General features: G+C 59.0%; 1 protein-coding gene across 1 annotated transcript in view; it reads right to left on the bottom strand.

Moving 5' to 3' along the window:
* Positions 1 to 26,056, bottom strand: part of WNK2 (WNK lysine deficient protein kinase 2) — a 67,053-nt gene extending 40,997 nt beyond the window's left edge. Inside the window, exons 1-4 of the mRNA XM_057305549.1 lie at positions 25,845 to 26,056; positions 24,677 to 25,369; positions 24,422 to 24,584; positions 23,364 to 23,442 (exon numbers count right to left, since the gene is read on the bottom strand). Coding sequence (XP_057161532.1) covers positions 23,364 to 23,442; positions 24,422 to 24,584; positions 24,677 to 25,367 — 933 coding nt within the window. The 5' untranslated portion in view covers positions 25,368 to 25,369; positions 25,845 to 26,056. The remainder of the gene's footprint in view (positions 1 to 23,363; positions 23,443 to 24,421; positions 24,585 to 24,676; positions 25,370 to 25,844) is intronic.
* Between the last annotated feature and the right edge of the window lie 457 nt (positions 26,057 to 26,513).

Genomic DNA, 26,513 nt, shown 5'->3' with positions numbered 1-26,513 from the left:
ACGGATAGGGGTGGGGGCAGGACACTCGATACCACCCCGCTCAGGGCCAGCTGGGGCAGAGCCAGTCAGGAGTCTTAAAAAAAAAAAAAAAAAAAAAAAGGAGTCACCCCCCTTTTGCCTCATGGCCGTCCCTCCCCCTGCACGGGGTCCAAAGGCTGGCGGACACCAGGGTAGCAGTGAGCCATAAGGTCCTTGCAACCTGCTGAATGCTGTGGACTCTCCCCAGAAAGCAGACCCCTCTCCCCTACATACTGCCAACCCAAGGAATCCGCAGAACCATAGCTCTGGCTACTCAGGCATGGGGGGAGGGTCCTGATACCTGCCTGTGGAGAAGGCAGCAACTGGCCACACCCTCTAAAGCCCTCCCCTCGAAAGAAGTGGCTAGGACCTCACTCCTCTCCTGTCCAGAAGCCCTGTCCAGCCTGAACGAGCCCTCCAACAGACCTAAGACGGCCCCAGAGGCCAGGCTGCAGGGGCTTTGGCCACCAATGGCCTTAGGCCAGTGTCTGCTGAGCAGACATGCTCCCAGCCTGAACATCCACAGCGTCCCTACAGGCCAGCGCCGCACCAGGGGGCAGGGCAGGGGGTGGGGGTGTCCCTCCAGGCCAGCGCCACACCAGGGGGTAGGGCAGGGGGTGGGGGTGTCCCTCCAGGCCAGCGCCACACCAGGGGGTAGGACAGGGGGTGGGGGTGTCCCTCCAGGCCAGCGCCGCACCAGGGGGCAGGGCAGGGGGTGGGGGTGTCCCTCCAGGCCAGGTGCTGTACCAGGGGGTAGGGCAGGGGGTAGGGGTGTCCCTCCAGGCCCACGCTGTACCAGGGGGTGGGGCAGGGGTGGGGTGTCCCTCCAGGCCAGGTGCTGTACCGGGGGTGGGGCAGGGGTGGGGTGTCCCTCGAGGCCTACGCTGTACCAGGGGGTGGGGTAGGATGCAGGAGGCACCCTGCCAGATAGACGCAGTGCCTGTCTGGGGTGAGGAAAGGCTCCACAGCTCACATCTGCCCCAATGCTGGGAACAGACTCCTCAGTTCCTCCCACGTTGGCAGCAAGGGCCTTAGGGCCACAACCAAGGCAAGACCGTAGGTGCTCACTGCACACCCACCTGAAATGAGCCACCAGGTCTGGGTGTGACAGGAGCCCCCACATTCAGCCCAAGACAACAGCCATAAGCCACATGTGGCTGTGAGTGTTCGACGAGTGGCTCTTCCGAGAGGTCACCTACGTGTAAGATACCAATGCACCAGCTTTCTAAGACACATTTTTTTGTATAATTGTTCAAACCTCATTAATTACCTTATACCTTACGTGTTAAAAAAAACAATACTTTGAATGTACTGAACCAAAGAAAAATATTATCAAGCTGAATTCCACCTGTTCTTTTTACACATTCAATGTGGCCATTAACACACGCATGACACACGTAGCTCACATTCCATTCCTGTAGGACGGCACTGCCTTCAGGGATCTGCACCAGGCCGCAAACCAGAAGCTGAGCCACTGGGCAGAGCTCTGCAGTCAGACAGGGAACACCAAGCTTTCAGCCTACTCTCCAGAGGCTTAAATGTTAGGAGAATGGATAGAACAGAACAGAGCAGTGCTCACAAAGCCTGCACTCAATCCCGGACAGGATCAACACAACCTGCCCTTATTACAGCATCTGGTGGGGACAAACGTAAATCTTCTCTAGAGGAAAACAAAATCACCCACAGTTTCAAATATCTCTATGAGCTTTAAATACACCAATCTAAAATAGCCAGGCCAACTAGGAGCTGAGACCAAATGACAGAAAATCAATGTGGGGGAAAAAACAAACAATAGCAACAAACCCCAAAGGATCCAAATATCGGAGGTATCAGACAGACATTAACATTACTGTGATTAGTGTAGCCAAGAAGCTAGATAACGGAGAGAGAGAGAAATCAAGACACACTCTTAATTATAGAGCACACACTGCTGGCACCAGAGGGGAGGTGGGTGGGGTGGGGGAAACAGGTGATGGGGATGAAGGAGGGCACCGGCTGTGATGAGCACGGGGTGATGTATGGAAGTGACAAATCACTATATTGTACACCTGAAACGAATATAACACTGTATGTTAACTGGTATTATGATAAAATTTTGAAACATAAAAAATAAAAATTCAGTAAAGAAGGAAAATAGACAACCAAGATTCACCAGAACTAAAATCTATGAAATTAGAACCAAATGGAATCTAGAACTAAGAAATGAAATAGGGAACTCAATATATGGGCTTAGCAACAACTAAGACACAGCTGAAGATGGGATCAGCAAACTAGAAGATCAGATCAGAGGACATATGCAGACTGGAACATGGAAGCAAAACACGTGGAAAATATAGGGAGGAGGATGCAAAGTTCATAGACACCGTGGAAAGGTCCAGCCTACGGGTAAACAGGGTTCCGAAAGAAGAGGGCATAAAGATGAGACAAAAGCAACACGCATAAAATAACTCTCCCAAGTTTTCCAAAATTGAAGCAAGACATCCAGACATAGATTCAAGAAGTGCTATACGCCACGAGCCGATTAAGTACAGAAAACAAACCACACTGAGCACATTACAGCAAAATAAAACTAAAAATCAAATGCATAAAGGAAATCTTAGAAGCCACATTGCAAATGGCAGGCAGGAGGCAGGGGTGGGTGGACCAAGTGTAGTGTTCGAAGTCCCTTACCCGCCCAGGATGTGGGAGAAGTCAAGGATATGTGTCATCATCTCTGGGGGAACCAGTAAAACTTACCAGAAAACGCATGACAAACTTCCCAAATGCAAATGCCCACCTGCCCGGAGCCCTAAGAGTGGTGCGTCCAACCACTGGGCACACTCATCACACCACACCTCAGCCATTACGTTCACCACACGTACATACGCAAGAATGCAATGAAATACAGCCCAAACTTACACATTCCCAGTGACATCAAGTAAAACAAATGGCAGGTGAAACAAGCTTTTGGCCACCGTCCTAGTGTGCACCCTCCTCCATCCTGCCCCCTTGGCCGTCTGCCCTATAGCCCAGGTCTCCTGGGTATGCCCACGCAGAAGCACGACCATCCCGTTGCTCCAATGACCTTTGGGAAGATGACACATGTGTCCCTCCCAAGATCGAAATGGAATTCCAAATCCAACAGGGAGCCAGTGCTCAGTGGGCCCCCTCCTGCAGGTGGGTTCTTTCTCCAGGTGATGGTAAAGCCACCTCCCAGCTCAGGACTGAGATGCAGAGAGGCCGTGCCCGGCGCCCCACGGGGATTCTCTGCCCCAACCTCTAACAGGTGGGACAACCCTGAAGCCCAGGAATAAAAACTGAGGTGACATCCTGACGGGTGAGAAGAGCCCCCCACACACACCTGCAGCTCTCTCTCACTTCAGGCAAACATTTACCAGCAGCCATGGCCTGCCGCAGAGCCATGCACCAGCCAGGCCGAGAAAGCTATCCTTGGGCAAGACCTCTGCCCTCACATCTCAACCCTGATGCTGTCCAGTTCACAGAGGGCAGAGAGGTTCCACACCAGCAGACCGGCCACCACCCCGGCTTCCAGATGCGAGTCCCTTGGCTACAGGCCACTGCGGGGGCCTGAGTGCCCCGAGTCCCAGGGGCCAGTGGTAGGAGGGCCTAGCTGAAACGGCACAGCCAGGGACAAGCAGGCCTCTGTCTGGCAGACTGATGGGGTGGGGACAGCCTCTCTGGACACAGCCCTGCGAGGGGGGCACCCTCTCGCACCGTGACCCCACCAGACAGGTAGGCCCCCCTGAGCACGGCAACACGATCAGCTATGCCACCTACGGCCAACCTGTTCATTTCCCATGCTGGCTTTGCCCAAGCCCAGCGTGATCCAGGAAGAAAGGGAATGAAATTCCTCCATCCTGTACCCGCTACAGGGCCTGGGCCGGCCCCACCACTGACAGGCAGAGCAAGTGAACGAGTAAGTGAATGAGCAAACAATGGAAAAGTGCCTGCAGGGCCTGCTCCCACCTTCTCCAACCCCCACCCCCGCTCAGCATCCCAGAGAAGAGGGGCCCTGCCCACGTGTAGGGCCTGCCTCCCCCCCTTCCGAGGGGCTGCCCGGGGATGAGGACCTGAGACCCAGCCTGTGGGATCCTGGGACTGCGGCTGGTGCCCCTGCAGACAGCCAACCGAGCTCAGTCGGAGCAGAGGGTACACGCTGCAGGGAGGGAGGCTTGCAGGGACCCAGGACTCGTGCACACAGTGGGGTGAGTTCCCAAAGCTCAAACTCCAGCTCACTGTTAGCAGGGCAGCTCTGCAGACAGCAGGTCTCACTAGCATCCTTAACGGACTGACCGTGGCCGGTGCCCCACCGTGGCCAGTGCCCCACCGTGGCCAGCACAGGCCCTAGGAGCAGGTGGCCCCTGGCCTCCCCAGGCCCAGCCTCCCTTGCTCACTCCAGAGCCTGCCACACCCCCATGGTCCTCCCCGAATCCACAGGCAGTGGCATCAAAGCCTAGCAGGGTGGTGCTCATTAACAGGGAGAGGTGGGGATGCCACTTCCTGAGAGGGACCCCGTGCACAGCAGTCAGCAGTCAGCCACACTCCCCGGGGCCTGCCCACCCCAGGCTCGCAGGTCAGAGCCCCACTGCCCCAACTTGGCCACCCTCATGGCACAACCCCCTCCCTGCTGGAGCGCAGATCACTGAGAAAAGTGCCAGCCTCGCTCAAAAGCGTCCTTGAATGTCCTTTGTCCATGTGGACACAGGTGGGCTCCTCCTCCCTGTACCATGAGACTCCCCAGGTCAGGGCTGGGGTTCAGGCTACATGTGACCTGTACAAACGAGCCATCAGCTTCCTTGCTGAGGCTCACGGCCGCCTGTTCTGGGGTCACAGTCATGGCTGTGCACGGTGGGCTTCCCGGATCCAAGAAGGAGCCTGGCGGAGGCGTCCTGCGCCCGGGCAGCCCCAGAGCTCACACCACCCTCCCCTGACCAGAGAGGCAGCGCCCGCCCCATGCTACACAGCCCGAAGCTGGCTCTGTTCCCTCTCTCCCCACTGAGCTGTGCCTCCCCCAAAAATGCCCCCAATCCCTACAGGTCCGGCACCTCTGAGCACCCGACTGTGCAGGCGTGGAGGCAGGTGCACGCACGGGACGCAGGTCAAGCAAGCCGCCCGGTGACAGCAACGGTGCTCTTCCTCCACAAAAACCCATTTCCTCTACTGCTTTGAAAGCGTTGCTCAGAAGGGTGCAAAGACAACGTTACACAGAGCTCCACGCGCCCGGAAGGCTGCGGCGCTCAGCTGGGACTCTCACCCTCGGCCCCCGCAGGGAAGTCGTCCAAACCTCGATGCCTGGGCGCGTGGCCGCAATTCTTCACCTCACGGCTATTTATAGCCTAAGAACTAGCGGATGGAGAAGGCCGGTGGCAGACCTCCGGGAGCAGGGAGCAGGGCAGGCGGGCGCAGGTGAAAAGCGCCAGGCCGGGGTTTAACAAAACTCCCACGGTGCGGACCGAACAATGAATGAGAAGGGCTGCCTTCAGGAGGGAAGCGTGGGAGTTCTGCTTCCTTTTCCCCGTGTCCCCGATTCTCTGCAATCCGCTGAACTTCACGACCCTATGCGGCCACATCCCCATGCCAGGCTACTTTCCTTCCCAAGGGGAGGATACCGCGGTGCAGACTTCCTCAAGCGCCCCCTTCCATGTCTATTCCCTACATGGCTTCAGAGGTGGCCTTCCTGGAGAATTCCTAATTCTGTAAAACCCACTAAACCCTGAACATCTCCTCCTGTTGGGCTCATGGCTCAAGGACACGTGTGGACAGCACCTCCTGTGTGCCGAGTGGCCGGAGACAGAGCTCTGTGGGGGGCGATGACAGCCAGGGTCCCGTCCACCCTCCAGGCCTGCACTTGGGGGTTCATGCAAGACTGAGAGTTTGGGAAGAAGACTAACATACGAGACACGCCCAGTAACAATGAGACTGAGGAGGCCAGACGGTGGCTCTCTTTCTGGCCCGTTTGGGATTTCCATGATGACAAGGCAGAAATAACCCTACTGGGCCTCAGTAAGCTTCCAGCTCTGCGGGCCTTGCCTCTGATTTGGACGCCCCAGGCATGGCCCCATGGCCCCTGGCCAGCTGCCCTCACCCCCACTGGGCACATGAAGAGATGGACGGTCAGGGAGTGGCTCTGGGGACCCCAGGGCGCTGCACACCAGCTGCCTCCACCGCACATTCCCCAAGGAAGCCCGGAGAGGCCATCTCGAGCTTCTGTGGGGCTTGGGGCTGCACACCCCACTGGGCTTGCTCCCCAGGGGCCCCCCTCCCTGAGGACAGCAGGGGCATCATGGGCCATCCTCTGCACTCCTCATGGGTGCACACGTGGACCCGCCCCTCCCCAAGCCCGCAACCTCCACCCTCCCCTGCGTCAGGCCCAGTCAAGGACCCCTGGGGATCCAACCCCCAGCGACCACACCCACGTGTGCAGGGCTAGGCAGGGCAGGCCCCACGCCCCAGAGTCTCCTGGGTGTCCCACTGGCGGGGCCTTAGCAAGGGGTGCCAAATCTGAGGTCACCTGTGCTCCCGGCCACCAGGACCAGGGGAGTGGGGGCAGCGCTGACCCCACAGAAACAAGAGGGCCCACAGACGCCAGACATCATGCCTCCACGTGGGCCTTGTGGGGGCAGGAAGACGTCCCAGAAGGAGACACCAGGACTACGCTGGCGGCCTCGGTGGCCTCATCTGTACAAAGGGCCCTGGGCAAAGTGTGGGCACTCACCACCTAAGGCTCCCCAAGGGGTCTGCGCTGTGGCCAGTGCCAAAAAGCAAGCACCTCAGAGCTCCCAGTGATCCGTCCTTATGGCCCCTGGCCAAGCCGAGGCTGGCCACCAGCGTGACCACCGGGCCCCTCCCGCCATCCAGAGTCACCTACCAGAGCCCCCTGCGACACTGCACCCCTGTCTACAGGGGAAGGGCCAGCGTCTACACAAACACGGGTAGCCCTCAGACCTCCCTGAACACCGCCCCAGCTCTGTCTGTGCGGCACTCACTCAAAGAGTAAAAGTCAACACCAAAGATAAAATAAAATCTCTCCGCAGTGCCAAAAATACCTCCCCGCGGGATGAGGGAGCAGGCGCCAGCTTCCACAGCAGCAACTGTTGCTATGGATACAGGGCTCCAGCCGGCAGGGGGGAGGGACAGAGATGAGGGAGGGGGACAGAAATGAGGGAGGGGGACGGAGATGGGGGAGGGGGACGGAGATGGGGGAGGGGGACGGAGATGGGGGAGGGGGATGGAGATGGGGAGGGACAGAGATGGGGGAGAGGCAGAGATGGGGAGGGGAAAGAAATGGGGAGGGAGGCAGAGATGAAGGAGGGAGGCAGAGATGGGGGACTGGGGGACTGGACAAAGATGGGGAAGGGACGGAGATGGGGGCGGGGAAGAGATGGGGAGGGGACAGAGGTGGGGGAGGGGAGAGAGATGGGGGAGGGAGGCAGCGATGGGGGGCAGGGGAGGGGCAGAGCTGGGGGCAGGAGAGAGGCTGGTCAGTGGTGAGGAGGGAGGTACCAGCGGAGTGCCGGGCAGCCCTGGCCCTCAGGTCTGGCACTGGAAAGCTGGTCTACAATCCAGACTTAGGGAGGGTGTGCTGAACAGTAGTACTTGCACCAGGAAGGAGGGCAGGAAAGAGACCTCCCACGAACACTGAGTGCTTGTCTGACCTGAACACAACAGGTCCCCCAGACAGCCTTGATTCCTAACACTGGCTGACTCCCTCCAGGGCGTGTGTGGCCCTGTGACAGGTGGACAGAGGCATGTGCACTGCCCCCTCCAAGAGCCAGGCGTGGGGCAGGAGCCTCGAGGCTCCAAGGCTGAGTCCTCTCAGAGCCCCTGGGCTGCAGGGTGGGGCAGGCCACCACTTCCTGGAGGTTCTGCCCCACGGAGCTTGGGCCCCGGTGCCAGACTCTCTCCAGAGGCCTCCCTGCCCTGCAAAAGCTGCCTGGCCCCAGGCCTTTCTTCATCACCGGGGGCCACTGTCCCCAGGACGGATGAGCCAGGAGGCTGCCTGAAGGGATGGGTTCCCAGGGAGGGGCTCCCGGCACCTCACACCCAGCGGTCAGGCCTTGTCCCTGAGCCATCTTCATATCACCCCCCAACGTCCCCTCAAAGCCACTGACCAGGCCAGGTGGTTACGACACCCGTGCGTCCTGGTGAACCACGCCCCTCCTCTCCCGCACGTAGGCCACATACCCGGGCCTGAGCGGCATTGCTCCCAGGCTCCAGCCCTGCTCACACTCAGCCTCGCCCACAGCCCCCTGTGGTCCTCCCAGGGTGGCCTCCCCGGGCCCTGGGCGCACACTGTCCACTGGGAGGCAGGATGTCCTCCTGTCGCCGCCTCAGCAAACACCGTGCTGTGGCCCAAACAGCACACGGACTCTTCCCGAGCTGGAGCCAGAGCAAGAAGGCAGCCTCCCAGCCAAGTCAAGGAGATACACAAGGGCCACTTCCTTCCGGGGCTCCTCGGAGAATCCGTCCCTCGTCCACATTCTAGAGGCCACCACGTCCTCCTGCCAGAGGGACCGAGGGGGTGACACCAGGATTGTCCCCCATCTCAGGGTCCTCAAGGCACCTCATCCACAGGTCGGGGCATGGGGCCGCCCATCCAGCTTCCCACATCCCTCTCCCACCTGCCTGACCCTGGGCGTGGACAGGGCACCTGTCGCTGCAGGCTCCCTTCCAACCTTCCCCGGGGCCGCACCCGCCTGCCAGGCTGGAGTCCCTGCTGGGGCTTCGGGCCAGGAGGCTCACTCGGCAAACTGAGTGAAGAACCTGCCGTGGGGTCAGCACGTGAACCTGCCAGCGGGGGCTCCAGCCTGCCCTCCCCTCAGCAGAGGCTTCGGGCGGGGCTCGGGGCCGCCAACGGGAACCCCCAGCAAAGGCGCTCCAAGGCGGTGGAGGGCGTCTCCAGCAATATGGCCTTCGTGGGCCTCGGAGACCCCAAACCCCAAGGATAAGCCAGCCTCCCTGGCTGTGGCCAGGGCTCCATGAGAGAAGGGAAGCAGGTCCGCGCAGGGCTCCTGCGAGCGTTCAGGAAATTGCCACAGCGGTTATTACAACCACTAATAATTACACTCAGAGACCAAGGTCTTTGAAAACCCTCGTGATTCAACCTCCACCCAGCTACGCCTATCCCAGCCCCACCCACAGTATTTTCCTTCCCCCAGAGAGAAAACGTAGCAGAAACCCTGTTGAAAGGCCGTCAGGGCAGAGCACCTGCCTTGGACACCCAAGGCCCCCCCACAGGTCCTGCCCCGCCCAAGGAGAAAGACTTCCCCACCTGGCAGGGCTGTGGCACGGTCACCAGGACCCCAGGCGTCCACTCCCAGTTGCCAGGGCCTCTTCCCTGGCACGCCAACCCAACAAGACACACATGAGCACCCAGGCCAGCAAGGGGTGTCTTCATGGCACACCCGGCAGCCAGCAAGCAGAGAAGCCGGGATCGGGGGCCACAGTGGCAACACGCAGGCCAAGGGGGCAGGCGGGCGACGCGTCTGTGGCAGCCCTGCCTAGCCCACCGGGCCCCACGGCGCTGGCCACGTGCTGACCCTCTGCTGGGACGTCAGGCGCCCGTGCCAAGCCCTAGGCCCCCGGCTTCTCTGAGCCTCTCCCCAGAGCCTGTGGCCAAGAGTTTGTCCCAAGTTGTGTCTGAAGGGCGAGACCCCTCTGTGACCTCTGGGCAGGCTGACAGCCATCGAAGAGGCCTGGCCGGTTCCAGGTAGAAAGCTGGCAACGCGACCTCCACTCCACCTTGCCAGGCCACACACGGCCCCTGCTCCGCTCACAGACACAAAGGGCCTGCCTCAAAAAATGCATCCATAAGCTGCACCAGGAAGCAGCCCGCAGGGCCAGAACGTTCCAGTGTCACTGTCTCACTCCCCCTGGGAACAGAGCAGGCCTTTGTTTGCTATCTTCCCCGTCATCAAATATTTACAGGGGCTCACGGACTATTTCAGGCAGGCCAGCTGGGAGCCAATCACCGCCCTTCCCAGGACACACAGAGGCGCAGGTGAGCAGGCCGGGTGGCGGGGTGCGGCTTCCTGCAGGGCAGCTGCCCCTGTCCCCAGGCCAGAGCGTGCCCACTGGGGCCTGGGGCCTTGCTGGCTGGACGAGAGCCCAGGGCCAGCAGGGGCTGGACAGCTGTCTGCACCTGGGCCTCCAGGGAGGTCGAGAGCAATGGTGTGAGTGTGCATCCATCCTGGGTGGGCAAGCAGGTGCCTCCCGCCGCCAAGGACAAGGGAGAGAGCAGCTGCATGCCCGTGTCCACCCCAGCCTGCCTCTCACCTGTAACAGACCAAACTAGGCTGCCCCAGTGTCAGCAGCAGGTGCGCGGACCCACAGACGGGGAGCCCCAGGCACGGTGGGAGAGGGACCGGGGGCTGGCTGGCACAGTGGGGCCGAGCACCGAAGGGCGTCGTGACGAGACCGTGCGATCCATGTGTGAGAAATTCTCGGGCGGCACGCCACGTCCGGGACAGAAAGCAAGCGTGCTGCCTGAGCCTGGGACGCAGGTCTGCACCCGGGGGGGCCCGGACGCACTGGCCTGCCCCCTCGTTCCAGCATGTCACTTCCAAAACAACGGAGGCAAGAGCTCCCCTCCGTCATTCCGCATGTACAGAATGTCCCCTTCCTTGTTAAAGACTTCCACTATTTTCATCTGCTTTTCCTTCATTTTGTCTCTAGCTGATTTCCCTCAACTCCTGCCTCATCCCTAAAGCACCCACTGAGCTCATACACCTTCTGACCTTCCCTTAACCCGTGCAGACCCAGCCTGCAGCCACAGAATGGCCGCGGCCGGACAGACCGCCCTGCGGGTGCCGTGAAACACCATCCTGCAGGCGTGAGGCTGACCCGGCACAGCCGCGAGGAGGACGGGAGGGGCAGACAAGCTCCCCGGGGCTGCGCCCACACCCACACACGGTGTATGTGGGGTAGGCGGTCCACCGGCGCCCACAAGCCAGGAATCCGATCCACAGACGGTCAGGGCCACCAAGGCCAGAGGGCTGCAGGAGCAGGGCCGGGGAAGCCCCGCCCCACACCCCCCTGCACCCCTCCCCAGGGTCTGCCCCACCCCTCCCTCCTGCAAATCACTCACAGCAGCAGTGTTCTCCATCACCCTGCGATAAAAGCACCCTCCTGCCGCCCTCCCCCTCCCCACGGGGCCGCTGCAGGGTCAGGTCTGCTTGGCACCCACACCTGGGCTCCGAGTCCCCACCCAGACCCTCCAACTTCCAGCTCAGGGGTGGCTGAGAAGAAAAGGAACAGTCTGGCTTGGATGCCCCTAAGGAAACGTCTGGGAGCCTAACAGGGCAGACGGCCACCCGCAAGGGCAGCTTTGTCTGCCAAGGGCCCCCATAGTCCATGCAGCAAGGCAACCCTGCATCACGTCAGAGCAAAAACCATCCCACCCCAAACGCTAGTGTGGCTCCCACGCGGGTCACGGGCCCCGTGTGCCACCAGGGCCTGGGGGGTGGGGCCTGCGTCCCCAGGACCCAAGAACACGCAGACTTCTAGACCATTCTGTCAGGTCCCCACCAGGAGCGTGGGATGGCCGTCGCCCTGGGGAGGATTGGGGGGCAGGGGGTGTCCTCCTCCAAGGGTCTCTCAGCAGCACCAGGGGCCCCTCATGCTGCTGAGAAGGACCCCGTGGCCCCCGAAAGTGGGTCGCCAGCACTGTGCAGTAAGGCTTCAGAATGACCGAATCCTCCCTAAACCCAAGCACACAGGGTCCCCACTGCCCCCCAGGAGATGCCCACTGACCGCACCCCTGCTCTGTCCCTGCCCTCACTCCTCTCCCCCTGGAGTTGGCAATGCTTCCTCCAAGACAACCAAACACACTCTCTTGCTCCGAACCCGTCCAGGCAGGAGTCCGTGGATGTGTGCGGGTCTACCTGGCGCGGTCACTTCCCAGCTGGAAGACACAGCACGGTGGCCAGCTGCCTTCTGGGGGCCCAACAGCCCCGCTGAGGAGCGCACCCCACAGGGCACAGGAGAGGGTCCCCGACGCATCAGGCTCCTGCTGCAGGTCAGCGCCCAGCTGCGGGCAGAGCTGCGGCTGAACCCCCCTGAACTCGCCCCTGGGGATGGGGGAGGCTGCTGGGCCCGCTCGCCCCTGCGGTGGGCTCTCGCCAAAGCTGGGGCAGGTAGGCCCCGGGGGCTGTGGGTGGTGATTCACTGTCACTGCACGTGCTAACTCGGACGCCACGATCATGACTTGGCAAAAATACCAAAGAACATAAAAAAGAGGCTTCAAGAAGGGCAGAGACCCAAGTGAATGCGGCCACGTCAGAGGAAGGAGGTTTGGGGTGCGTTTCAGCATCTGTCCATCATCACCTTCTCAGGAACATCCCTAGAGACACCCCCCACCCCTGCAGTGGCCTCTGCATCCGTCCTCACAGCTCCCGCCCCCCGGAGGGGCCCAGTGCTGGCACAGGGAGGGACGGGGGAACACGGCCCCCACCGGGGCACTGCAGCGTCCACAATGCAGCCCAAACAGGGGGCTGGCCCACTCGGGAGCCCGAACCGGGAAGGCGGGAGGCCTGCAGCCCTGAGCCCCACAACCACCACGCCCGCGGCCCAGCTTCCTGGCAGCAGGTCCCACTCCGCTGCTGACTGCCCCCCAGGAAGGGGACCAGCACGATCTTTCCAAAAGCCTGGATTGTTCCAGACAGAACGTCCCTGGACCCTGAGGCCATGGGTCAGAGGTCGTGGGGACAGCAGAGCGACCCCTCACAGAGACCCCAGTCTGCGTGCCCGCGGGGCGCCAGCCCGACCGGCATCTGTGATGGGCACCACAGCGCACCCCGCAGAGACGCAGCCCAAGTGTGGCCGTGCGGAAACCCAGCGGCCCAGGACACCGTCTCCGTGGGAGAAAAAGGCAGTGCCACAGAGATCCAAAAACAATGATCAAGAAGAGTGGAGGGATTGTTCTAGATGAAATCCGCCATGACAAACAGGCAGCTCGCGACTCCTGACTGGATCCTGGATCCAAACGAGAAAACGGTCAGCCCCATTGGGAGGCGCGGCCCGCGTCAGACGCGTGGCTAATGGCATCCAAGCCGGGTGTCAGTGTGACACGGAGCTGTGGATTTGTGGGCAGGTGAGCGGCACCCCGGGTGCGGGGACATGGGCTGGGGGACACACGCAACGGCTACAGGGACAGACAGTCGAGCTGCTAACACCTGGCAGTCCAACTTTCCCAAGTTTCTCAAAATAAAAAGTTGGTGGGGAAATGGAAACCGAGTCGCTGGCAGAGAGGAGCAAGTTCTGAGGTGGGGAGAGAGGAGGGTGGGGAGCCACGGGAGGGGATGGCGATGTCCCCACACAGACGCCTGGGGGCAGGGCGGCAGGAGGCGTCCAGAAGCAGTGGGTGTGGGGGCTGCTCTGTTGGTGGGACAGGCCCCGGGCGGAGGGCCTCCTCACACACAGGCACCAACAGGGCCTCGGAGATATGAGGTAACCAGGACAGACACGGGCAGGCGCCCTCGCACAGCATGACCCTCCCTGCCAACAAATCCCACTGTATTCAGCCCCAGGAACAGACTGAAATCCATCCACAGCGGCAAGGCTTTCCCAGATGCCCCTGCGACAGGCATCCCGTTCTAACCTGAGAGACCAATGTCACTTACTGGTAAACAGTTTCCCTCATGGATTAAAACATGGACACTTATCTAACCACTTGCTTCCTGCCTTAAAATGTGGTTGTGATGCCTGAAGCTATGGCAGCCTTTTTGTAGCCATGAGGCAATGGGCCTGTGGGCAAATCCAACACGGCCGAGGACAGTAGGAAAGAAAAACAGGAAAACACCACCGTCCCTGCCAACACTGCTAAGCCACCAGGGCCCTCGGCTGGCCACCCCTCAGTTTCCCACCCTGGGAACGATGAAAAGTTTGCATTGCTTAGCCACACTCGGTTCACAGCTGGGAATTTTCCCAGCTCACATGCTCCCAAGCAAGAGCCAGAAAAGCAGGGAACCTGGGTAAGAGTGGACACCAGAGGGGGACAGGTCCCTCCCCACAGCAACCAGCCTGAGATGGCAGGAGTCTCAGGGCAGTGTCCCATGCCCAGAGCTAAGCACCGCCAATGGCCCCAATGATGAATGGGGCAGAAGCCCCCATGGTATCCGCCACAGAGCCAAGACATGCCACAGGGACATACGCATCCCAACCGTGGTTGGCACGGCACTCCCCAGAGCTCGTCCCGGTCCCATGAAGCAATGGGAAAAGAAAAGGCAAGGGGGCAGGGCCTCTGACAGACCCTTGAGAGCTTCACACACGGCGGGCATTTTAAAGGCTCTGAGAAGTACCGCAACAGCAATGCCTGCCTGGCCCAGCACTCCCCAAGCCTGCCCAGGGACACTGCCTTTGCACAGCCAACCTCTAAACATGTGTATGAGATGCCGATGCAGGGAAGAGAAGCCTGGGCCATGCCACCAGCCACTGCCCCACAGTGTGAGCTACCCACCCTCCCCTCATGCTGAGCCTCCCCATCTGTAAAAGCGGAATCCAAAATCTCCCATGGTGGTTCTGAAGATCCAACAAGCTCACAGGTGGTCTAGGAGTCTTGAAAAAGTCCTCCATGCCCCCGCCCTACCTGCAGCCAGCTGAGGGCCATGCCCACATCTCCCTGTGGAGGAGACCCCCCAGCCAAGGCAGCCTACATAAACCATCAGGACTCAGGGGCACCAAGCCTCGCCTGGCGCACCCCTCTACCTCACTGGCTCCTCTGCCCACGTGTCTGGGCAGGGCTCATACCATGGCATCTTTATTTCTGGGGCCACCTGAACCCTCTGGGAAATACGCCCAGCTCAGGGGGAGGCAGGCGTGAAAGGGACCACCAGTCTGGACCTCCCGGCACCAACACCCCTGGGACAGACCCTCAGGGAGCCCGTAATCCAGAGCTGCCACTCTGCAGCCGGCAACACTCAGTCCAGACCCAGCTTCTCCCCACACTGCCAGCATGGCTGAGAACTTTCTAGAACAGCAAACACAAAGACGGCAATGAACCCTGAACCATAGCCTCCCCTTGAAAACTAACAGCATTAAAAGACTCTTTAGAAACAAGACCATTTTAAAACCTGGTGCGCTGGGTACATGGACGATAACTGACGTGCCCACATGGGTACGTTATTATTACCTGGAGCCTAGAGTCTGCATCAGGCTTCACTCCCGGGGCTGGAAGTTCTGCGGTTTGAACACATGTTTGAGGATACTCGTTACAGCCTCACTCAGAGTCGTTTCACTGCCTAAAATTGCTCTGAGCCCCCCCCCCCCCATTTATCCCGCCTGCCCCGCCCAACACGCAACAACCACTGATCTCTTTCCTGGCTCCACAGCCGCGTCTTTTCCAGAACTCCTATAGCTGGACTCAGGACATAGCCTTCTCCAGCTGGCTTATTTTGCTTACTAATGTGCATTTAGGGTTCATTTCTGTCTTTCATGACTTAGTAGCGCATTTCTTTTTAGTGCTGAGTAATAGTTCCTCATCTGGACGGACCACAGTTTCTTTGTCCATCACCCACTGAAGGACGTCTCGGATGCTTCCAAGTTTCGGCAGCTACGAGTAAAGCTGCTGTAGACGTCATGTGCAGGATTTTGTGTGAAGTTAAGTTTTTAGCTCATCTGGGTCAACAGCTAGGGTTTGCTTGGTGGATCCAATGGTAAGAGTGTGTGGGGTTTTTTTTTTTAAGATTCTATTTATTTATTTGAGAGTGTGAGAAAGAGAGCATGAGCAGGGGGGAGGGGCAGAGGGAGAAGCAGACTCCCCGCTGAGCAGGGAGCCTGACATGGGGCTCGATCCCAGGACCCCGAGATTATCACCTGAGCCGAAGGCAGACGCTTCACTGATGGAGCCCCCCAGGCGTCTCCAAGTCTGCCTGGTTCCTAAGAAGCTGCCAAGCTGTCTTCTGAAGCCGCGGTGTGGGTCTGCGTTCCCTGCAGCCGTGACTGGGTTCCTGCCGCTCCTCTTCCTGGCCAGCGTTGGTCTTGTCAGCGCCCGGATTTTGGCCGTTCTAGCAGGTGTGCATTTCCCTGATGATGCGTGACATTCCAGAGCGCCTTCTCACGTGCTTATCTGCCGTCTGTCTGTCTTCTCTGGCAAGGTATCTATTAAGTAAGGTCTTTGGCCCATTTTTTAAATCAGGTCGTTTGTTCTCTTATTGTTGAGTTTTAGGAATTCCTTGCATAGTAAACTTTTTTTTTTAATAGACTGTGCCCTTGGTTTGTACCTAAAATGTCATTGCCAAGAGTATCACCCTGACACCAAAACCAGACAAAGACCCCACAATAAAAGAGAACTACACGCCAATATCTCTGATGAACATAGAGGCAAAAATCCTCCAAAAAATACCAGCAAACTGAATCCAACAGCACATTTAAAAAATCATTCACCACAATCAAGTGGGATTTATTCTTGGGATGCAAGCGGGGTTCAATGTTCACACATCAATCAACATGATACATCGCATCAATAAGAGGAAGAACGAGAACAATATGATCATTCCAACAGATGCAAAAAGGGCATCTGAGAAAGTACAACATCCATTCGTAATAAAAGCTCTCAACAAAGTAGGTCTAGAGGGAACATACCTTGGCTCTACACACATGCGTGTATATAAACCCACAGCTAACACATTCAATGGGGAAAAACTGAGGCCCGTCCCCCTAAGGTCAGGAGCAAGACAAGGATGTCCCCTCTCATCAGCACTGTTATTCAGCACAGCACTGGAAGTCCTAGCCACAGCAATCAGACAAGAAAAAGAAATAAAAGGCATCCAAACTGGTAAAGAAGAAATAAAAATCTCACCATTTGTAAATGACATGATAGTCTACATAGAATCCCTAAAGACTCCACCAAAAAACTACTAGAGCTGGTAAATGAAATCAGTAAAGTCAGAGAATACAAAATTAGCATACAGAAATCTGTTGCATTTCTACACACCAATAATGAAGCAGCAGAAAGAGAAATCAAGAGATCCATCCCATTTACAATTGCAACAAAAATAATGACACCTAGAAATAAACCTAACCAAGGAGGTAAAAGACCTGTACTCTGAAAATTATAAAACACTGATGAAGGAAATTGAAGAGGACACAAAGAAATGGAAAGACATTCCATGCTCATGGAATGGGAGAACAAATATTGTTAAAACGTCCATACTCCCCAAAGTAACCTACACATTTAATGCAATCCCTATCAAAATACCAAGAGTTGGGACGCCTGGGCAGCTAAGTTGGTTGAGCATCCGACTCGATCTCAGCTCAGGTCTTGATCTCAGGGTTGAGTTCAAGCCCCACACTGGGCTCCACTATGGGTGTGGAGCCTACTTTAAAAAAAAAAAAAAAAGGTACCAACAGCATTTTTCACAGAAATAGAACAAACAACCCTAAAATTCGTATGGAACTACAAAAGACCCCAAATAGCCAAAGCAGTTTTGAAAAAGGAAAGCAAAGCTAGAAATATCACAATTCCACCCTTCAAGTTATATTACAAAACTGTAGTGATTGAAACAGTTTGGAGCTGGCACAGAAATAGACACAAGGATCAACAGAATGGAATAGAGAACACAAAAATGAACCCACAATTATATGGTCAATTAATCTACTACACAGGAGGCAAGAATATGCAACGGGAAAAAACAGTCTCTTCAACAAATGGCACTGGGAGAACTGGACAACATGCAAAAGAATATAACTGGACCACTTTTCTTACATCATACACAAAAATAAATTCAAAATGGATGAAAAACCTAAATGTGAGACCTGAAGCCATAAAAATCCTAGAAGGGAGCACAGGCAGTAATGTCTCTGACATTGGCCGCAGCAACATTTTTCTATATATGTTTCATGAGGCAAGGGAAAACCAAAGAAAAAATGAACTATTGGGACTTTATCAAGATAAAACGCTTCTACACAGTTGACGAAACAATCAGCAAAACTAAAAGGCAACCTATGAAAATGGTAGAAGATATTTGCCAATGACATATCTGATAAGGGTAGTATCCAAAACATATAAAGTATTTATCAAACTCAACACCCAAAGAATAATCCAGTCAAGAAATGGGCAGAAGACATGAACAGACATTTTTCCAAAGAAGACATAGAAATGGCCAATAGATACATTAAAATACACTCAACATCACTCATCATCAGGGAAATGCAAATCAAAACTACAATAAGATATCACGTCACACCTGAAATCAACAACACTGGGAAATCAGGTGTACGTAAGGATGTAGAGAAAGGGGAACCCTCTTGCACTGTTGGTGGGAACGCAAACTGGTGTAGCCACTGTGGAAAACTACATGAAGGTTCCTCAAAAAGTTAAAAATAGAGCTACCCTACAATCTGGCAATTGCACTACTGGGTATTTACCCAAAGAATATAAAAATACTAATTCAAAGGGACACATGCACCCCAATGTTTATGGCAGCACTATCTACAATAGCCAAATTATGGAAAAAGCCCAAGTGTCCATCAACTGACGAACGGATAAAGAAGATGTGGCATGTATATACAATGGAATATTACTGAGCCATCAGAAAGGGTGACGTCTTGCTACTTGCAGTGACGTGGATGGAGCTAGAGAGTATTATGTTAAGCGAAATACCATATGATTTCACTTATATGTGGAATTTAAGAAACAAAACAAGTGAGCAAAGGGGGAAAAAAGACAAACCAAGAAACGGACTCTTAACTACAGAGAACACACTGATGGTACCAGAGGGGAGGTGGGGGAGGGGTGGGGAAACAGGTGATGGGGAGTACGGAGTGCACCTGTCGTGATGAGCACTGGGTGACGTACCGACGAGCTGAATCTCTATATCGCACACCTGATTTACTAATATAACACTGCGTGTTAACTACTAGAACTTAGATAAAATAAAACAAAATAGAGTAAAAGAACATAAGCCATTGCCAAGCCCGTGGTCACCTAGATTCTCTGTTATCTCCTAGGAGCTTTAAAGTCTTGCACTTTGCATTTAGGTCTATGGTCCATTTTGAGTTGATTTTTGTGAAGAGTAAGGTCTATGTGTGGATTCATTTTTCTGTGTGTGACGTCCAGTGATTCCAACACCGTTTATTGGAGAGACTGTCCCTGCCCCTCTGAGTGGCCTCTGCTCCTTCGTCAAAGGCCGGGTAACTCCATGATGTGGGTCTGTTTCCAGGCTCTCTGCTCTGTCGCACTCAACTATTTGTCTATTCTCTCGCCAGTACTGCACTGTCTTCATTTCCTTTCTTTTATTCTTTTCCAAAAACTCAACATGTATTTAAAGAAAGCTGACATAAATTAGAGGCAGTGATCAAGTAGTCCGGAAAATCTTAAAATGCAACTCTCTGGGGAACAGAACCGGCTCTGAAAACTATTTGAAGTGAGAAAACCTGCGGCCAGCCCTCTGGTTCCCAGCTCCAATGGGCTGTACCTCTCCTCCTGGACCCTCCTCCCGGAGCCTCTCTGCCCAGACACAGCCCTCACCAGTCTGCGGCCAGAGGCAGATCCTAACCTGCTTCTTGGAGACTCCGACGGCTATGCTCACACTTCTCTTATCAGCCACTCAGATGATTAGGCAGCAGCAGCCAGGTGCTGGGGCGGAGCACAGGCCGCCCGCCTGCCGGGGACCAGCTCCCACCTGCAGGCAGACCTCCACGCTCCTGGAGGGCCAACCTCTGCTTTTTACGCTTGGCGGGGGGGGGGGGGGGGGGGGGGGGGGCGCTTCACTCTGCTCTCTGCTCAATGCAAACACTTGTCGACAGTCCTCACGACCCCATGGCGGTTGGCTAGCACTAGGCCCACTGCACAAACAGGTAAACCAAGGCTCACAACGGCAGGTGTCTTCCCCAAGGCCTCCCCACTGGGAAGCTGTGGGCCTGGGGCCCAAATGCAGTGGGGGCCCTGCTCTGGGGGGTTCGTACGCACTGGGCAGGGTGCCCCATCTGGCCGCAAGGCTCCTGAATGCCCCTTCCCAGCACCTGAGGCAGACGCCAGTTTCCACCTCCCCACTCAGCCAAGCGGATGGCAAAGGAGACCCAGGCGCACAGCCCAAACCTCTGCAGACCAGGTCAAGTTCTGTCCCCTAGAAGAGGTGACTTGAAGCTCCAGGTCGTCACCCTGGGCATCACCCAGCTTCAGCCTATAGCCAGCCCAAGCCACAGTCCCCAGGAGAGGCCTATGGCCACGCACAAGGCCGCAAGTCCGAGCCATTCTGGAAGGTGAGTGGCAGGCGTAGGGCCAGCCCCCTCAGGCCAGAACGGCAGGATGGCCTCTCCCCACACTCGCTTCCTCGTCTCCTGCAAGCTTCTAGAAAACACCCCTCCTCCGTGAAGACCTGGCTCTCCCACCATGATATGGTCTGCCCTGCTCACTGTGGTACCCCAGGCTGGAACCAGGGCACCCACACAACAAATGCCACTGAGCCAAATACCACTGCAGCGCTGACAGGGGACCTGGCATCTGGAACCTTCTGGAACAGCTCCCCACCACTTAGCAACTTTTCTCCTCTCCACCATCATGTTCTGGCTAACAGCCCACCTGCAAAGCTCGTACACCTGAGTAAGCTAAAGCCACGACCCGGAAATGACATGGGGGGGAAGCCCGTCAGCCCGCCACACTAGTAAGTCTGGGGTCCTCATTACTTGGTGGTCAGCCCCGAATCAGGCTGTCCACTGCCCCAGATGCCAGGGCCTCCGAGGATGCCCCAAAAGGCACACGCAAAGCAGCAGAACACCTGCTTCCGACAGGAAACAAGCCACGGCGTCCAGGCGCCCACAACGGTGACCCACAGCTTGGGGTGCTCATCCATCCCTGACCACGCTGGCCTCGCCAGCACGGCACCCCGTTGCTGCAAAGGCAGGGAAGGGGAGAAGGCCTGTCTACACAGGTGTCTCAGGCAACCAAACCAGAACCGTGAGGGGCCCGGCATGTCAAACATCGCTGGAGAAAGCAAGCTCTACGTTGTCATCCCACGGATTTCAAATTTCAACATCCCCGACAAAATGAAGCAATAAAGACATCTGAAAACAAAGATAAAAAAGCAGGGTGACCACCAGCCAGAGTCCAGCTGGGTCCCGCAAACTGAGCTCTATGCATCCTACTCCAGCAAGCACAGTCCCCTCCACGTGTGGCCCCCGCCCCCAGGTCACGCTGCTCGAGGCCACTCGGACAGCAGACGAGGCCCCTGAGGGGACCTCTGAACCCTGGGTGTGAAGCCGCCCAGCACCACATGATGTGTCCCTGGCCCGTCTGTGAAAGGCAATGGTGCACCTGCATGGGTAGGTGCCGGCTCAGCGCCCGCCCAGGCAGGGACACCACGGCCACAGGAGACCCCACCAGGCTGCGGACGGAGGAGACTGGCTGGCCATGTACGCCCACCTGCAAAGAGCCTCCCAGGCCGCAGGCAGGCAGGCAAGTTGGGAACACACAGCAACCCCTGACCACACAAAGGGGAGGCCAGAGGTCTCACGGCCCCCGTGTCCACAGTCCCTCCCCGGCCTGGCCTGCCCCTCAGGAGCCCAATCACCTCCGGGCGACACAGAGCAGCAGGCCCCTTTGTGACGGCACCAGCAGGGTCTGGGAACCTATCCCCAGCTGGCAGGCTCAGCCCCCGGAGTAACTCTTTAGGACTCACGCAGCCACGCAAGGGCCCTGCAAGTGCTATGAACAGAGGGTCAAGGACCAACACTCCCATGAGGCAGAATGACGCCCACCCTGTGTGTGGGCCTGAACACCAGCACAGGAAACATGGTCCCAGCTGCCCCCCTCCCCCAAGAGGCAGTGCCCAGCCCTGCAACAGTGGCTCCCAAAGCCTTATGCAGGGAGACCCGTCTTCCCTGAAGGCAGGGGACCGTAGACGGGTGGGGTGGCCTCCCAGGAGGGGGCTGAAAACCAAGGCTCTCTCCAGGATCCTGAGGAAGACACAGAGAAGCAGGTGACCCAGGAAAGGCCAGCAGCCCGCCTCCGACACAGCTTCCAGATGCCAGCCAGGTCTGCTCAGGGACCCACAGTGGCTCAGAGGGGGCAGCAGGTGAGAAGGTGCCCTCAGACACCCAGGACAGTGTCAGTGGTCGAGATCTGCTCCCACACCCGGTCAGGGTCTACACAGGACGGGAGCTACCAAGGACCCCAGGGATGAGGGAAACATGAGCCTCTGCGATCAGAACGGGTTCTGAGGCCAAAACAAAAGTTCATTCAAAAGAAAAAGACAGGGAAGTGAGACTTTAAAATGGCTTCTCCGGAAAATCAGTGTGCACTCTGGCCGTCTAGAGAATTCGGAAGGCGATGTGTCTTGCTGCAAAGCCCTTCCAACACTAATTTATGGGAGGAAATTGGATGTCATGGGAATCTTTCGTCCTGTAAGCCAGATTGATTCGGTCTAGAGATGCAGCCTTTCCCCCCTTGGGCAGGGCACCCTGGGAGAAGAGTGGGTGAGCCCTCCTCCGTTCCCGCAGAGGCCAGCAGGTACACATGTCCCCCAGCAACCCCAGGGCAGGAGAAGCAAACAGGCTTTGGAGAGCTGGTTTTGGGGCGCTCCAAAGCTGCCAGCCAAGGCATTCCTGGGGGCTGTGGAAGGGGGTCAGAGGGCGGGGAGAATCCTGCAAAGCTCCCCATGCTGAAGGCAATACTCCCAATGACCTGCCCTCCACTGGGATCCCTGACACCCAGCAATCCCGGAGGCCGACAGAGGATGGACATCTCCACACCGTGCAGGACGCAACCCCTTCCCTGGGCACAGAGCCAACATGCCACCTGTTGCCCTCTCTCAGTGCACAGGGGTCCCAGAGGCCCAACCCTCACCTCCTCCACTAAGAATGGCCTCGCCAGGCTGGAGGCCTCCTCCCGTGACGCTGCACTCCCCCCTTGCCCCCCCTTACCCTCCCACCATCTGCGTCCTCGATGGTGACCTTGGGGGGTCCTCAACAATGAATGGGATAAATAACAGCCTCCTGGTTGGTCAGGAGGCAGCTGGACACCAGCAGGAGGCTGCTGTCCTGCTGCTCCAAACCCCACCCCAGAAAAGCCCAGCAGAGGCAGCTGACCCCAGGTGCTGCCCATGGAACTGGAGGAAACGTTAGTTGCTCAGTCGCTGGGAGAGGTACAGGACGGTTTCCTGCCAACAGGGGCTCCCAGTACCTCCTGTTAAAGAGCGGCGACCAGACGGATGGGAAGCCTTCTCCAGCCTTCCCACTACCACCCAGAGTCCAGGCATAAAAGACCCGTGGACGGCAGCCAGGCTCCAGGCCTGTGTTCTGCTCAGGGAGCGAGAGGCAGAGCCGCCTGCCTTGCCTTACAGGGAATGGGAACTAAACACCTTCCTGAGGGTCACGTGCGCCTGCAACGCCTCATCGCTGCTGAGGCCTACCTCGGACCCCGCCTGCTGCCGCTCCCGTTCCTGCCCACCACCCTGCACCAGCGGGTGCCCACAGCGCCACACAGGGTCACTTGACGAGAGGGGGAAGGTGGGAAGGGAAGGGAAGGCGCAGGGCCACGCTCTAAAACCTGGGGTCCTCTGCTCCTCTCCGGTCCTCCCTTTCCCACGCAGCAGCGATGCCCAGCTCACTCCCTCACTCACACAGCAGCGATGCCATTCGTGGCACACCACGGCCCCAAGACCACAAACCACCAAAGCCAGCCCTCCACAGGGCCCCGAATCGACAGCCATGAGGAAGAAGAGCTCAGTCCTCCTGAAGGACTCCACAGGACGCCACCAGCCCTACCAACAAAACTCCACGTTGCCACTGCAAAACCAAGGGACTGCAGGAAGGGGTGGCCTCTGGAGCTCTTTGTGTCTGGAGAAAGACCAAGGACAGGTCGACACCCACCAAATCAGTGGGGCTCCCACATTGCAGGTCACACTGCAGCGGCCCAAAGGACAGAGCAACCAAATCCAGTTTCGGAGCCAAAAAGGCAGGCGGCCTACAGTGTGGCGGGCAGCCGTGCATCAGGCCTGGAAGGCCCTGCTAACTTTACAGGGTGCTGGGGTAGGCTTACACCCACGCAGCCAGCCCTCGCCCAGGACAGACCCATGCCTGACAGCTGAGCCCCCCCCCCCCCCAAGAGGGAGGGCCCGTAAACACGGGAGCTGACAGGCACTGTCCTGGCTTCCAAGGCTGGCCCAGGCAGCTCAGGTTACCGTTTATATAATCTTCTAGGGCTGGGGCTGACACAGCTAACGTGAGGGCAAGGTTATGAAAAATGCATGTCCGGGGCCTCTGCATCCAAAAAAAAAAAAAAAAAAAAAAATCCTACCCACATCTTGTATGACTTGGTTTTAAGACCTCTCACACGTCCGCTTTGTGAAGCAACGGGCCCTGGAGGAATCAAGAGGCCCCCCGAGGCGTCCGAGCCTGGGGCAGCCCCACCTGGCACCGACCACGGGTCAGAAGCAGCCCCTCAAGCATCCCCAGCTGGGGCGCCTACACCATTAAAGACTTCAGAGCACCTGGAACACGGGGCGTCCACACTGCTGCTGCAAAGGCCACGGTACACACCACCTGGGTGGTCACAGCCAGACTGACGGACACGCCCTCCACGCGCCCACTCTTCAGCGTCGACCCACACTGTGTCACTTCACCGCCACACGCTGGGAGGTCCAACCTCGACCACACAGGCGGTGCGGCTGCCCCCCAAGGGCTGACGCGCCGCCCCGCACGGGACGCGCTCGCCCACCCCCACCTGCGGCCGGCGCCCTCACCTGCAGCTCGCACCAGGCCACCTCCACCCAGGTCTCGGTGTCCAGCCCCTTGTAGACCGTCTTGAAGGAGCCGCGGCCCAGTTCGATGTCGAACTTGAGGAAGCGGCCGTCCAGGGAGGTGGCCACGGCCTTGAGGTCGTCCTCGTCGTCCTCCTCCTCCTCGGGCTCTTCCCGGCGTGTGCGCCCAGACTCCGGCCTCGCCTCGGGCGCCGCCGCGTCCTCCCGCCCCGCGGCCGCCGCTGCCGCCGCCTCCTCCTCGCGGGGGCCTCCGGGGGGCGCGGGCGCGGGGTCCGGGCCGGGCTCCTGCGCGCCCGCGGGCTCGGGGCCGGGGTCGGCGGGGGCGCCGGGCTGCGCGGCGGCCGCGGGAGCTGCAGGGGCGGCGGGGCGGCCGCGGGCGCGCTCGGCGATGAGGCGGCGCGTCTTGCAGAGGAGCAGCACCCGGCGCTGCAGCGGCTGCGGGGGCTGCGCGCTCGGCGCCTCGGCCGCCTCCAGGCCCGGCGGCTCCTCCTGGTCCGACTCCACCACGCTGCGCCGCAGGAAGCGCTGGGGCCCGGGCCGCGCCGCCCGCGCCCGCGGCACCGCCGCCGGCTCCGCCATGCCCGCGGGCCCCGCGCCGCGCCCGGCCTCGGTTAGCGCGCGGGGGCCGTCCCGGCGGCCGCCATCGCCGTCCATCTCTGCGGGCAAGGACACCCGGCCCGCGTGAGAGCCGGCCCGCCGCACCTGCCCGGCCGCGGATGAGACAGCGCCGCCCGGGCCCGCGCCCCGCCCGCCCCCCGCCGCTAAGGGGCCTGCGGGGGACTGCCCCGGGGGAGGGGTCTGCAAACTGGACCTGGAGGCCCGGGCTGGGGTGGGGAGGGGAAGACGCCTGCTGGGCTGCCCCTGGGCGCCCTCCCGGGGGCGGGCTGCGGTGGAGGCCGGGGGAGGGGCACTCGCGCCCAGCCTAGCCCCGGGAAAGGGGGCTGCCGGTGTGTCCCTGGGGTCCCCGCGGCGGGCTCGCAGAGGGGACGGGGAGGTCGGAGAGAGGGAGGCACCGGCCAGGCGGCTGCTCCACAAAGGACGCGGCCCGGGGCGCAGGAGGGGCGCGCGGGGAGGGGGCTGCGGCGGCGCGGCGCGCACACAAAGGCGGCGGGCGGGGGGCTCGGCACTCACAGGGCGAGCGGGCGCCGTCCATGCCCGCGGCCCGGCGGCCGGGGCGGGAGAGGCGGGCGAGGCCGCGCTCCGGTGGCCGGGGTCCGCGGTCGGGGGCCGAGTCGCTCTCGGGGCCGGGGTCCTCGCTCCGGGCTGGGTCGCCGCGCTGCTCCCTCGGCCGGCCCGCTGCGGGGCCGCGCTCCCGCGTGCTGCTCCGGCTCCGCGCGGCTGCGCTCGGGCACCGGCTCCGACCCGGCGCGCTGGGAGGGCGGGGCCTCGGCTGCCCGCCCCCAGCTGGCGCGGCGGGGCGGGGCCTGGCACGCCCACCTGGCCGTGGGCGCGCGCGGCCACCTGCGGGCGGGCTCGCAGCTCCGGGTCCCCGCCCCGGCCCCGCGAAGGCGGCGCTCCTGGGCCCCTGGCTCAGGAATGACCCGCAGGCGGCCGGCCGGGGACAGTCCCGCGTGTGCCCAAGAAAAAGCACAGACTCATCTCCTCACCTGTCCCAGCAGGCGCGCCAGCACTCGCCGCCCTGTGCCAGGGCAGAAGAGGCGAGCTAGAAGGCGAGGGCCCAGGGCCGGTGGTCCTCCCAACCCTCAGGAAGCAGCCCGAGACCCCAGCCCCGGGGCCAACCCTGGGAGGGGGTTGGAGTGTCCTTTCTCCCTGTCATTTCAAGAGGATCCATTGGGACCT

Source organism: Ursus arctos, unplaced genomic scaffold (genome assembly GCF_023065955.2).
Source record: "Ursus arctos isolate Adak ecotype North America unplaced genomic scaffold, UrsArc2.0 scaffold_33, whole genome shotgun sequence".
NCBI lineage: Eukaryota > Metazoa > Chordata > Mammalia > Carnivora > Ursidae > Ursus > Ursus arctos.
Note: the sequence above shows the minus strand (reverse complement) of the source record. Positions and strands in the feature narration are given on the sequence as shown.